This window comes from Limulus polyphemus, unplaced genomic scaffold, assembly GCF_000517525.1.
Source record: "Limulus polyphemus unplaced genomic scaffold, Limulus_polyphemus-2.1.2 Scaffold55, whole genome shotgun sequence".
Classification (NCBI taxonomy): Eukaryota; Metazoa; Arthropoda; class Merostomata; order Xiphosura; family Limulidae; genus Limulus; species Limulus polyphemus.
Window position 1 is genome coordinate 164,015 of NW_013665665.1, and position 14,101 is coordinate 178,115.

Consider the following 14,101-nt stretch of genomic DNA (forward strand, 5'->3'; position numbering starts at 1 on the left):
AAAAAGAAACCGATCATTTTATAGGTATTTGAAGAACTTGTAGCATTCCGCCACAATTTAATTCTTCGTATTGTTAGCCGATGCTGGGCAGCTTTTACATAATTGAATAAATAGAGTTGTTTAAACATTTGTTTAACAACAAGTAAAAGCTTGGAATGGTCTATTCTTTCATTGGGGTGTATGTCTGTGAGCCAGACTAGTTTCGGGGGAATTCAACTCCTCATCAGTGACCCTGGACACTACCACCAATGAAATATCATACCAAACCAAGCCTTTATAGTAGTGAGGTATCGAAAATCGAACTAATGTATGAAATATTTTTGCAATCTTTAAATGTTTGGCTCATATTCTTAGGTAGATAAATGTATTTCTTTTAATAAAATTAATATTAATTACGTAACTTCAGTTTTATGGATTTATGTATATATAAAAAAAGGAAGAATACTTTAATTTTTTTTTTTTTTACTTGAGTATATTGACTCCTTCAGTCACTTGTACAGAAAAATTTCATCTAGTATTTTGGTTCAATTAACAATTTTGAGTTTCTGTATTTGTGTTACCATAGCTACTATTAATTTATGATAAATTTTTGGAATATCTTTTATATATATTTAAATGTAATTTAGAAAGCTTAAGGCAGAGTTCCAAAATTTGTATTTGTTGCCCAGAAAAGAAGAAAATTTATATGTATCTGACAATCATTGTTAATCAAAAGGAATACTGACATGTGATACTGTCACCATTAGTTAATCTGTGTCTGCCTAAAGTGAAATGCATCAGTGCACCATTCATGTGAGTGCTATGCAAGAATTATTGCTCACAATAAAGAACAGTTTGGCAAAGAAGGAAAGACTTGTTTTCTCATACACATGTATATATATATATAATGTGTGTAGTTTACATTGTTATTTGGAAATGCAAATATTTATACATGTACCTACACAAGTTCGTGTATCAGATATTTTACCAATTATAATCATATTAATTGAGAATATATGCATCTATATTTTATATAAATTTTTTTAAGATTATCAACTGTTGGCAAATTTAAACTTATTTAAGACAAACAGTTTGTTTAACGATCAAGATTAGTGCTTAATTGCATTGTATCATTCAAAGAATGTTTAGAAAATCTTCTTGCCATTGAAAAGGCAGAAGATGCTACTTTTTGACAAACAGCTTGTAAAATGGAAGTGTAATTATGCTGATCAAAATTAATTTCTTGAATGATAACTAATCCTCAATTATGATTGAGGATTTGATTTGATAGACTAATGCCAAAAGAGTAAAATACTGGCATGCACTTTAAAATGGGGTTTGGCAACTAAGCCTAATGAAAAGTATACGTTCACGTGTAACATACCAAGAAATCATACAATTTGGCCCTAGTTTTTTTTTTTGTGTGTGTGTTTGTGTGTGTGATACTTTTATGCATCAATTTTTTTATATTTATTTATTTTTCCATTTGTCAGCTGTACAGGTATGTCTGGTTCTCACTGCTTCTTAAACAACCATCAGCAAGTAATTTTATTTTAAAAGTGTAACATTTTTTGGGAGGAGCAATTAATCTCATACCTTGGTCTGGTAAGGTTCCAACAATTATATGTTAGCTAGTGCAAAATAATTTCGGGCTTTCTTATGCTAGAGTAAAATAATACATTCAGTGCACGGATTTGCATACAACATTTTGACCTTGTACAGTATTCGAGTTTTAATAAAAATACATGGAGAACTTATAACTTCTGCTCGATTTGGCCCAATCTTGGATGCAGAAATCTAGGGTTCATGTTTTTCATCCCATTGCCATGAAAATTCACTCTGTAATTTTTGCCTGAGCATGCACTACAAAAGTGAGAGTTAAATTCCACTAATCGATCAGTCCTGTTTAACTTACCCTCAAATTGATGGTGGGTAATGTTAACTCTTTCAGCACGGGCTTAGTCCCTGGGACTGACCTCATAACTATTTTATGCTTGTTATAGTTTTCATGCTAAAACTTTTGAATTAATTAGCAAGTTAAAAGTGAACATTACAATGCTTTCATATGCAAAATATCAATTTTTTTTTATTAAGTTTTAAGGTTTGTAAAGCAATATTTATAAATTTCGTAATTTTATATATAGGTTACGAAGTCGGTCAAATCGAACCAACCCGTACAGAGATACAGTATTGAAAATAACAGACAAAATTATAGTTTTTTTAAAAACAAATTTGATAATTATCTGGAGGTTATAAAGATTTTGCATGTGAAATTTGAAAATGTTCTAATGCATAAAAGTATTTTTTAATCTTAAAATCAAAATTACTTTGCATGTTGCATAATCAACATTCTGAAAGGCAAAATTTTATGAGAAAATTTTTAATTAAAATATTTTAATACTTAATTTAAAAACCTGATATTTTGTGTATGAAAGCTTTGTAATATTTACCAATAACCACAAGATTTTATAAAATATTTATACATGATCCAAAATCATAATGTAATTACTCTTATGGATACTTTTGTGGTTACGAGCTGGGTGGATTCCACCCAGCCAGTAATAGAAGGGATAATGTAGTTATTTGCACTTGGTCTCTACATAGTTCACCTACAAGGTGATTTTCATGTTAAATATAAAAATACTATTTTTTATCTTACAGTTTTCATTGTTCACTTTCATAATCTCTAGAATCTCCTAAATGAATGTCAAAAGTTTTAAGGTAAATGTTTATGTTATCATCAACATAGAATGCAGTGAAATGGAAATATATACATACCTTTTATCTCTTCATTGAATAATCTTAAAATATCTTCTTTTGGTCATATGCAAAATTTCTCATCTTTACATTTTTCACTTGTAGTTTATTTCTATTTTATTTTTCATTTGTTTTTTTTATCTTTGGTTATTTATGTCAACACCCATCAACAGATGCCTATGGGCAATATAATGTTAACATCAGCAGAGACAGTTCAGTCTCTGACAAAATAGTGGTTACACTTGCTAACTTTATGAATGCTTGTTGATAGAGGTAAAGCGTAGAATAAATTGAAAATACAAATAATACGTAATTAATTGAAATATAAAAGACTGTCTATCAAATTAACGTGTAAGCCGTAAACAAAATAGCCAAGCGCTAGGGACACTGTTATCAACAATGGACTAAGCTTTATTTCACGTCATTTGTAAGCAGTTATATATATTTACATTACTGTCAATTTGGCGACATTCTAATGGTAAATCTGCCCTTTCTATTCATTATAAGCATGGCATTCAACTTAACACTGTTGCTTAGCAACACATCTACTTTGGAAGTGGACATAGATTATCTTAAACTGAAATGATTTTTACAACGTTTGCCTCAGTTCTTGGAATTTGATTCGAGTTACACATACACAAGCTATCTATGTGTACTTTAAATGTCTGCAAGAAAACTCTTACATTACACACACATGTATTGTATGTTGGCTCTAAAGTTCGGGTATTTTGAATCGCGAGGTTATCAAGTGACAACGAGCTGAAATATTTAATTTTCGTTTTAGAGGTTTCTTTTGAAATATAGGAATAAAATCCGAGATAATATAAAACTTTGAATTATATTGTACTTGATAAACATAATTTCATTACAATACATTAATAGTAAAGTGGTTTAATTACATTTTGAATGAAACTCAGTAACATGCACAGAAAGTGTCAAAAAAATGTTGTCATTGTTATAGGGTTGAGTGCCATTAATTGTGAGGATGATAACACCAATACAAATCTTTTTAGATACTTGTATTTTACAAAAGCTTCTTTTAAACCCATTCAGTTTATTTTTTGTTTTTGTTTCTGCTATGCCAGAAAAAGAATGCAGATGTAATCATACCTATGTACTGGTAAAGGAACTGAAAGGCAGTTGATAGTAGTAATCTAGAGGATGTCTTGTTTCAGCCAACATTAGCGTAAACTAGAATATATTATGCTTGTAGCTTTCTCTTCGATTTATGTTGTGGTTTAGTACACAACTGAAATTAATTTGAAATTATGAATAAAATAAACTATTAACTTTGAATTTTTTTAAAGAGGGAATTATTTTATTAATTTAAAGGTTGCTTTCCGATACTGTATCTTACCTGTTCTCACAGAATAGCTTTCCAAAACATACCTTACCCCCCCCCCCCTCTTCATACTATAGCTTTATCCTGATGAAAGTCCCTCTTCTCTGCCCACCTAAGCATTGTTATTAATCTTACCTTGCTTGATCCAACCTTTATACCCCACTGTATATCCAATAGCAAGTTAAATCTTGTGATTTTCTCCACCTACGTCAGTGTGCCCCTATCTCAGATCCATATACAAGTTCCCCATTATGACTCCCAATTTCTTTTTTCTGGACAGCAGAACATTATGACAACAGTTTTACGTGCTGGCTGCAGGTTTCTCTTCAGTGTTGCATAGCTTTCATTATACCTACGATTTCTTTTGTTCTTTGTTTAGACCTGTCTTCTTGGGTCTTGAGTTTATTGCTTGTTTTCTTTCTTTTCAAAAATAAGAGAGAAATGTTTTAGGATACGAATTTACAAATTAATGTTTCTGACACAGAGTTGCCTAATGTTTTTACTCCACCACCTCTGGAGTCTAGCATTACCCCAGGAGGATGTCCAGTCCCTCATACACAGAAGTGGAATTGTAAATGTGGACTAATGTTTGTTCTACTGTCGGTTCAGAGGCTCGACTTCAGGGGGATCAGGGACGGACTTGTAAGAATTTTTCAGTGCCTTCCCATGCACATAAAGCTACTCACGAGCCAAGGACAGACATCCTGCCTCCTGCACCACTTTTGCAACTATTTCATTAAGTTTATAATACATTAAGTATTTCTCCTGTAGCTTACAACTCTTCTTCTCCTTTTTTTTGGGGAAAGTCATTCATGTGATTACCTTATCTTTCCACCTTCACCAGACATTGTTGTGCATGCTAGGAGATTTGCTGAACCATTGAGAGAGGGTGTTGCCATGTCTTGTCCTCCTAATTTGTCAGATCAGCATGCTTTAGCTTTCCATTGCCTGGAAGACCTGTATTTGGATTCTCAGAGGTTAGATCCTTTTATTCCTGTTGGAGTTCTAGGCCTGATGCCACTGTTTGCCACTAAACTCAGGTTCCCGAATTTGTCCGTTTCTTTCAACAGTTTTTCATTTTTTATCTTCCCTACAGCTGTTCTCTAGGCCTTTCACAGGTCACACACATGTATCAGTGATTACCCTGTTGGGGTTAGGTTTAGTGGAGGCTCACATTTCAATTATTATACATTATATATGTATGTAGGTTATTGCTATTTTGTAATAAGTTCTTAAAGTTCCTAAAACATAGAACAGTAAATAAAGAAGTAAAGCAACCAATAATCTCTTCTAGTTAAGACCTTTGTACTCAGTTGCTGGTTGATGTAGGTTGCTAAGCCTTTAAAAATTTTGCACGTGGAGGATATGAAACAAAGTATACTTTTGAATAACTAAAAAAATCATAAATTACTCCATCAATACCATAGAATTCTACTATAATTTATCAAACGTAGTAACTAAGCTGTATTTGGGTCTAAAAAAAATATGAAATTTTGAGCACAACCTACCTCATTGAAATGTTGATTTAAAAGAAAGAAATGATGCTAGGTACATTAGAAAGACTTAGAAAACTACTAGGGGGACATTCTGAGCTTTTGATTGGTTATTCATGTTATATATATATATATAGAAGAAAGTGTTTATAAGGGAGCATTTCCAAAAATGGAATGAAGTGAGTGGGGTGCCATTATGTTTGATGTGAGCAATATCTTAGCAAATAGAAAAAATACGAATTTCTTATTTTATATGCTAGCTTGTTAATATGTGTAATTTGAGTTTCTAATTCATATGAACCTATAGACTTAGTATTTTGACTTCACAAACATCTAATTTGAACCAGTGCTGCATCCAATATACCACATAACACACAAAAATCGATGTTTATCTGTGTTTTTTAATATTTATTTTTAAATTAACAAATTGAGTAATGTATAGTACTAAAATTTGAATTATAATCTTCAGTTTGATACCAAACTTATTGACCTAAATTCATGAAATAGTAGTTGAATAAAATTTTGAATGTGAGTCAACAAACGAGATGACATGGCCTTTCACCTGTGACATGTATCGAAAGGGTTAATAACCCAAAACTAGGTATAAAACATAATGCTTTTGTATTTTGGATTAATAGCTGAAATTTATTCTTGTACTGTTTCAAAGTGAATTTTTTTTATTTCTGTTTTGCAACTATGAATGTACTATTAAAATGTTTCCTTTTATGCTCTATTACTTAAATTAACCTGGGACATAAATGGTCAAACATTACTGCTGTTTATGGATATATTTTTAAATGTACAAGAAAATTTGAGGAGATTGAAATATCTCACTTCAGCATAGAAAATCCTGAAGTATTAGGCAAAATAAATAGTAACACTTCTTTCTTTATCAAGTGCTTTATTTATATTTTTTGGCAATTTTGACACAAAACATCAAATTACACCTTTTCGTAGGTACTGAAATTTGAGTTGGAGTTAATAGTAGTTCTAAGAATGCATTTTATTTATTGGCTTTTTGAGTTATAGACATAACCCGAATTAATTTTTCAAAGCAATATTAGTTGTAGAAAGGTTCTACTGCTGTTTGTATCAAACTTCATTTAAAATTGTCCATTAGATATTTTGCACATACACACATATATATGTTTTAAAATGGAAAGTACGTCATCACTCTCACCTGATAGACCTTTTACAAATAAGCTTTTTCATAATAATGATTAATTTTATCATAAAAACAAACATATTTGTTAAGTTGTTAAAATAGGCAACCTGCTTTATGAACTTACAAGGATATATGTAAGTGGCTCTTGGAGCACCATTTAATCACATTTCTTCAGCCAGGTTGTCCATTTTAAGAACTTATAACTGTACATTGCCAGCTGTGTCTGAGAAAACCAAGAACTAATTTTCTTTCTATTCTTCAGGCTGCACAACGACAAATTCAAGGCCTTCTTAGTCAAAACCAATTTGGCAATAGAGGAGGTCGTGGACTTATTCCAACTCCTCCTCAGCTACCACCAGCACCAGGCCAATCTTTTTGAAAGGTAATTTGGACTTATCACGGCTGTAAGACATCACCTCAGTAATTTCAAAGAGCAGCAAAAACAAGAATTCTTTTACACTGAGTAATGGAAAGGTGACAACTATAGACTGTTGCTTGTAAAAAAATATTGATTTGGTTAAGTGCTTTGTTTGGTTTGTCTAAGTCATGATTTTAGAATCCCTGTTTGTCTCTAGGGGAAAGTACTGTCTTTATTTTCCATTCCAGTTCTAGGAAGTGGAAAGATTGAGTGCTGTTTATTTACATTTCACTGTCAACAGATGTGTATAGATTATTGTAATAATTGACCCCTAGTGATCCACAGGGTTCTTAGTGAAACAAAAATTGCAGAGACATTGGGATTTGATATATCAAGTCTATAAATGAGTGTTACCCTGCACAATGTAAGGAATGAGATAATGTTACATCCTGTTTTGAGAAAGGGTAACTATTGTTTGAGTTGTAGTACAAACATTGATTGGACCACTGTTGTTGAGATCATATATTATACAATTTTTTTACTGTAACGATGTTGTAAAAAAGTTATTTTTGATACTTGTTGGAGAAACTTTTTTGTTATAAGGTTTTTGAGGGACATTTTTACCTGAACTTAGTGTGGCCAAACATCTTTCTGGTCAAAATTCACCATCCATAATCACTCAAGTTTCTCCAATAAGCTATGCCTACATCATACTTCTTCTTTTTCATGTTTGTTAAAACATCCAGTACAGAAATTAGCTATAGAGAAAAATTTTCTGTTAATTTTCAAATTAATATTTTGCTTGCTAAAATATACATTTCACAAACAAAGAAATGTCAATGATTTTTTTAATATGGCAATTGGTTTACAATGCTTGATTTATCAATATTGACATTTTTTTTTTATATCTGTATATATATAAAAAAAGAATGTTTTTGACTTAAACTAGTATTTTGTCTGAGGTAAAGTTGAAAGTCAAGGTTTAATAAATCATCTTGTTTTCTGCTTCAAGAAGTCCTTTGTAGGAGTTTATATGTATATACATGTATGTATGTGTATATACATATATATCCCCCTCCCTCTCAAGTTTATCAATTCATTGCTCTCTGCAATCTTATTACTATGCGAATAATTAAAACTTAATCAAAACCAAACAAAGCTGACTTTTCTAATTTTAAAGATTAAAGGATCAAAATATTGGATGTTTAATTTTGCTAATGTGAGCAGATAATACCACATATATCTGATTTTCATTTCTAGAATTATGTACTAGTTTTTGAGTAAACTTGTTTCTGGCATTTTGTTACACAGCACCATATGTTATAGATTATACTTCTTCTTTTTCATGTTTGTTAAAACATCCAGTACAGAAATTAGCTGTAGAGAAAATTTTTCTGTTAATTTTCAAATTAATATTTTGGTTGCTAAAATATACATTTCGCAAACAAAGAAATGTAAACGATTTTTTTAATATGGCAATTGGTTTACAATGCTTGATTTATCAGTATTGACATTTTTTTTATATCTGTATAAAAAAAAGAATGTTTTTGACTTAAACTAATATTTTGTCTGAGATAAAGTTGAAAGTCAAGATTTAATAAATCATCTTGTTTTCTACTTCATGAAGTCTTGTGTAGGAGTTTATATGTATATACATGTATGTATGTATGTGTATATACATATATATCCCCCTCCCTCTGAACTTTATCAATTCATTGCTCTCTGCAGTCTTATTACTATGTGAATAATTAAAACTTTATCAAAACCAAACAAAGCTGACTTTTCTAATTTTTAAAGTTAAAGGTAAAAGCAGCAAGAAATTGGATGTTAAATTTTGCTAATGCAAGCAGATAATACCACATAAATCTGACTTTTATTCTTAGAATTATATAGCTGCAGGGCAATTTGTTATTAGTTCATTGAAGTACTAGTTTTTGAGTAAACTCGTTTCTGCAGTTTTTTTACACGGAACCATATGTTATATATGGTTTTTAATCTTTTTAATAATATTCAGAGCTTAGGACTCCATATATATAAGCATAATGTGGTTGATATAAATAAATAATCATATCCATAACAAGTAAATGCAGTGTTAAGGCATCACTCTGCTGTTTTCTTTTATGCAGAACATCACTTTAATATAAGAATGTTACAAATGCACCATCATGCAGATTCAGTTTGTATGGTAAAACTTCACTAATTTCACTGATGATGATGGATTATGTTTATGTACTACCTCATTGCAACTGTTCAACATATGTACAAATATTTTCTGTGCTTGCAGTAACATTAGTGTATATGAAACAGGAATACTTGTTGTTTTTTTTCCCCACCCCATAAATCTTAAGAAGTTTTAAGAATTCAAGGCAACCATACTACTGAAAAGATAGTGTCATAAAGTGGACTTGGAATCTTAATTCAAGTAACAACAAAGTACTTGGAAAATAAATATAAGCCTGATACTGATTCCCAGGCTAATTTATATATATAGCAATGTTGCTTATCCAGCTCAGGTGAAAAAGAAAAACACCACTATACAGTAAAACTTTCATGTTGGTTTTGATCAGCTCACCAAACGTTTAAGTTGACAGTGACCAACTGACTGAGGTAAGTACTTTTAATTTAGCACTGAGTAACATACTTTAACTAGTACATTTGTTATGGCATTGATCAGTTGACTATAAATATTAATACTTTTGGTTTGACCTGAATTAACTAGGCTTAATTTTGACTTGACACTGACTGTAAAAATTAGTACTTTTAGTTTGACTTTAGTTAACTGAATGTGATTAATGTTGATAACTTTGCACTGATAAACTGACTTGGGTTAATGCTTTTGCACTGGCATTGATCAACTAATGTAAAGGTTGAAAACATTTGAGTTTATGCTGATTAACTGACTGAATTAAATACTTTTGTTTTTGCAATGGTTAATTGATTATATATTTTCAGTATCACACTGACAAATTAAATTGACCGTGGTTAATTATATCTATATGTTATATGAACTATGATTTCACTGTGTTGTTTTATTTGTACTGCTTTGTATTTTGAAGCAAGATTACATGTGTATCCACTGAATCTTAAAATAAGACATATGATAAGTATTTGTTGTAAATCACTTGCAGGTACCTGATCTGAGAGTTTTTCAATTTTTTTCTTGCGTTGATATGGTTAAGTTTTATTATGGAGAATCTGACTTCTGCCAAGGAGCAAATTGACATATTTAATTGACACTGCTCACCTAAAAATAAACATATTTTATCCTTATGTTTGTAAACAAAGTGTTCGAAGTTTTTTTTCTTTTAGAATGTTATGTAATGGGTTTTCTTGAAAGTAGGCTTGTGGGTAGGTTTATATATAATTAACATATAGCCTATTACGAAGTGGTTCGATTTTGTTTGTTTTAATATTTTCATGAACTGTTCAAAAATTAGAATCTTGAAATGATCTAGTTTGGTCATTTTGTTATTATTATTATTTAGGTAGTTTTCTATACAGTGTTAAAACTTCTGTATTTTGTCAGGATTTTACAGGAATATGTAGTAAATGTATTGTTTAACTGTTTGTGATAATGCTGTTGTATTAGTTCTGGAAGCTAAGAAAGAAAAAGTTAACACAGTTCATACTAATTTGTGGCAGATAATGTTTTTCATGTACATTTTCTTTTCCTACAGTAACAGTACAGAGAATATGATGTAGTTTAGGCAGATATTCTCTTACTGGTCAGAAGTGTTTCTTGGCTCACTAGGTAATTTCCTATCTTCCAGCTACTTCTTCTGCCACATTGTTTTTAATCATTATGTTTTCCACCCAAATTGCAAACTTTTCATTTAAAATGTTTTATTTTATTGCTTAAGCAGGGATAGAAATAATGAAATAAAATTACATTTACTCAAGGGAAAGCTATCAGGAAGATTACATTCCCTCATGTAAAGTTGCATTTCCTCAGGAATTAATTTTTATTCAATCCATGAAATATGTTCACTTTCATTGGTCATAACTAAAGGAATACTGATGGAACATACATTCCTGATTGGGAAAGCCAACTAAAAAGATGAAATTCCTGGAGCAAAGTTAAATTCCTTGGGAATGCGGGAATGTAATATTTCAATTCCTGTTAAGCCATCTGTGTGACATTTTTGTCATGGACTGATTACAACCTCCTCTCTTCAGTTATTTTTGTGTTAATTTCCATGCTATTTTCTTATAATCAACAGAAAGTCTGTAAGAAACTTTTAGGTATTTTTTGGCTTGGTAACTATGAAACTTCTAAGTAGTAGTAGAAGTGTTCATCAGTGTTACTTGTAATGGTAAAAACATAAAACCATTGAAATGGTTAACAGTTAACCTTAAAAGTGGATTTAGGTCCATCTTTGTCTAACTAATTTAATTTTATGGTTTTTAATGGTGATTTGGTATTTTGCTTATGAAAAATGTAATAGGTAATAAACATAATATATTCAACAACTGCCATGCAAATAGCTCAGTATAATTTATTGTATTTAAAAATATGTAATTAGCAGATAGCTTAACAGGTTTCCTTTCCTATATCTTTTATTTTTTTTTTTGTTTGTGATTCAGTGAGGAATATGAATATAATTCACACTGCTTTGAAGAAGTATACCTTACAGAGAGAGAGTTTCTTTATCTTTTAAAAGTTAGTGTCTAAGAGAAATTTACCAGTTCAATTACAGCACTTCGGAAAACTTATGTACCCATTTTCCATCTGTTCTGACCAACTGCCCAATTTATGTATGTTCTGTCTTTTTCTATTGAAAGATTAAATTATTATAGTTAAACCATTCATGTTCTCTTTTATACGTTTTAATTCTGATAGTTAATCATGATTCTATCAAAACAAAATTGTCTGTACATAGTCTGATATTAGTGCAAATTTGTATGTTCATGGTTATTGACCAAGTGAATTTCTTCACATTTGATTCTGAAATAAATGAATTGAGTAAACAAGCATAGGGATGTAAACCAGAACACAAATTCTCAGTAGAATTTAATAGCTAAAGTTATGTACTTCTTGTGTTTGAACAGTATATTAGAAAATTAAGTAATGTGCTGTACAATGCTTAACTTGTCAAAGTATCAAGTCTTTTAAGTTATAAAAATGGATTAAATATTGTAAGAAGACTTTAATGTTTTTTAACTTCATATTCCTAACTGAACTAATATAGATGTCCAACAAGTTGCATACATTGTTGGATTTTAAAGTCCTTTTTAATATGAAGTTATTGTTTAAAAAGTTGTTTATGGACCAAAATGCATAATAAGAGAATTCACAAAGCGCACAGAACTTTATTACATCACATTTTGTCCATGTATTGGTCCTACTGAAAACTTTTGTTGAATGCTATAAAAATTAATAATATATTGTAAATTTTACAAATTCACTGAAACTTTGTTGTTAACAATTACTGTGATCAGCTTTTGCAGTATATGCCAATTTGTTTTATAAACAGATGATGTGCATTTTAAATAATTTGTACATTGCCCTGTACACATCTCAGAATTATTCTCTTTTTAAACATGGGATGGTAAATCTATCTTGAACAAATCTGTAGTCCTAGTATAAAAGCAGTTATAAAATTTTCTAATTCTTGAAAATAGTTATATGATTGCCCTAGGTGTTCATTTCACCTGCTATATCCTACACAAAATTACTGTGAACCAGGTTAATGATTTTATGCAACCTTGAAAGAACTTCTGCTTTTTTTTTTTGGTATTAACATGGGTAACTGACTAAAAATAATTTATTTTAGCTGATCTACTTTTAGCTCCAACTGGTTAAATAAGTTTTGCACATTGATAAAAAAAAAAGATGTTCTCAATTCTAAGCATTGAGAATGACAAGATATAAGTGTCCATACATTAACTTGCCAACTAAATTGTACAGGGACATTTTTTTTTCACTTTGGTCTTTGAATTCTAACACTTACTCACGTGTTGCTTTTACCTAAAGTTGTAGTTTAGTAGCTTCAAAAAATGCATCAAATAGTAAATATTAGCAACCACAATTACTAGTAATAATCAAAGACTTGTAGTAGTATGTCGAAAGTCCCTTTTTGTACTTGGACAGCTTTCCAAAGGAACCTATGAAACTATAATTTGTTTTTATTCTTGCTTGAGACCCATGATGATAATTCATTCTGTATAGTTCTTGATTTTTATTAGTTTGCATTGCAGTGACAATATAGTATTTAATTATATTCTGACACATCACTACGAACTTTGCTGCTACATTAGATTGAATAGAGCACATTTAGACTAGTATATGAAAAAATGGTGGTGTGACTTGTCACCAGATGAATGGAAGAAATGACTTGATGTGGAGGTGAACAAAAATAAATGATTTGTAAATTCATTTGAACGTTTCAAACCAAAGCTGTTCATTGAGGTGGTGGAATATTACAGTTGTAATAAGTGAATTTGGAACTGTTGGATGTATTAGAAATGGAGAAAAATCTTGTACAGACACAGCAGCTTTTACATCACTTACAAAAGAAGAAAGAATGGCTTCAAATATAACCTGGCTTTTTTCAAAGTAAAACTGAAACCTCACAATCCACATTTTCATCATAACTGACCAGTCACAAAATTGAATTATTAAGCTCACATCTACTTCTGCCTTGCAGCACACCGTAACAATATTTTCATGTTTTAATTTGTAGTCATTCTAGAATGAAAAAAGCATAATTTATATTTAAAATGTTTAGTTTAAACAGCTTAAATTTCATAACATTATAAATTTATCTTTATTTATTATTTCTTTTATATTGACCTTTCAGCAGTGCCTGGCTAACATCATTCAAGTTGCAATGACGTGTCACACATGCACTCATGTTATTTTAAGAATATAAAACTGGCCTTTAAAATAATAAACTGTCTTGGCTAGGTTTTAGTGGACTAGTATTTTTTAAAATAGTCACATTTCAGACAGACAGAGATAAAGATGGACAATTGAGTCAAGCGTGGTAGTGACTGTAAGTAAGTGC

The 14,101-nt window shown here is 30.5% G+C and overlaps 1 protein-coding gene across 1 annotated transcript in view; it reads left to right on the forward strand.

Annotated features, from left to right (window-relative positions):
- LOC106463706 (insulin-like growth factor 2 mRNA-binding protein 1) overlaps positions 1 to 12,066 on the forward strand; it is a 61,473-nt gene extending 49,407 nt beyond the window's left edge. The window contains exon 14 of the mRNA XM_013923771.2: positions 6,999 to 12,066. Coding sequence (XP_013779225.1) covers positions 6,999 to 7,115 — 117 coding nt within the window. The 3' untranslated portion in view covers positions 7,116 to 12,066. The remainder of the gene's footprint in view (positions 1 to 6,998) is intronic.
- The last annotated feature ends 2,035 nt before the right edge of the window (positions 12,067 to 14,101 follow it).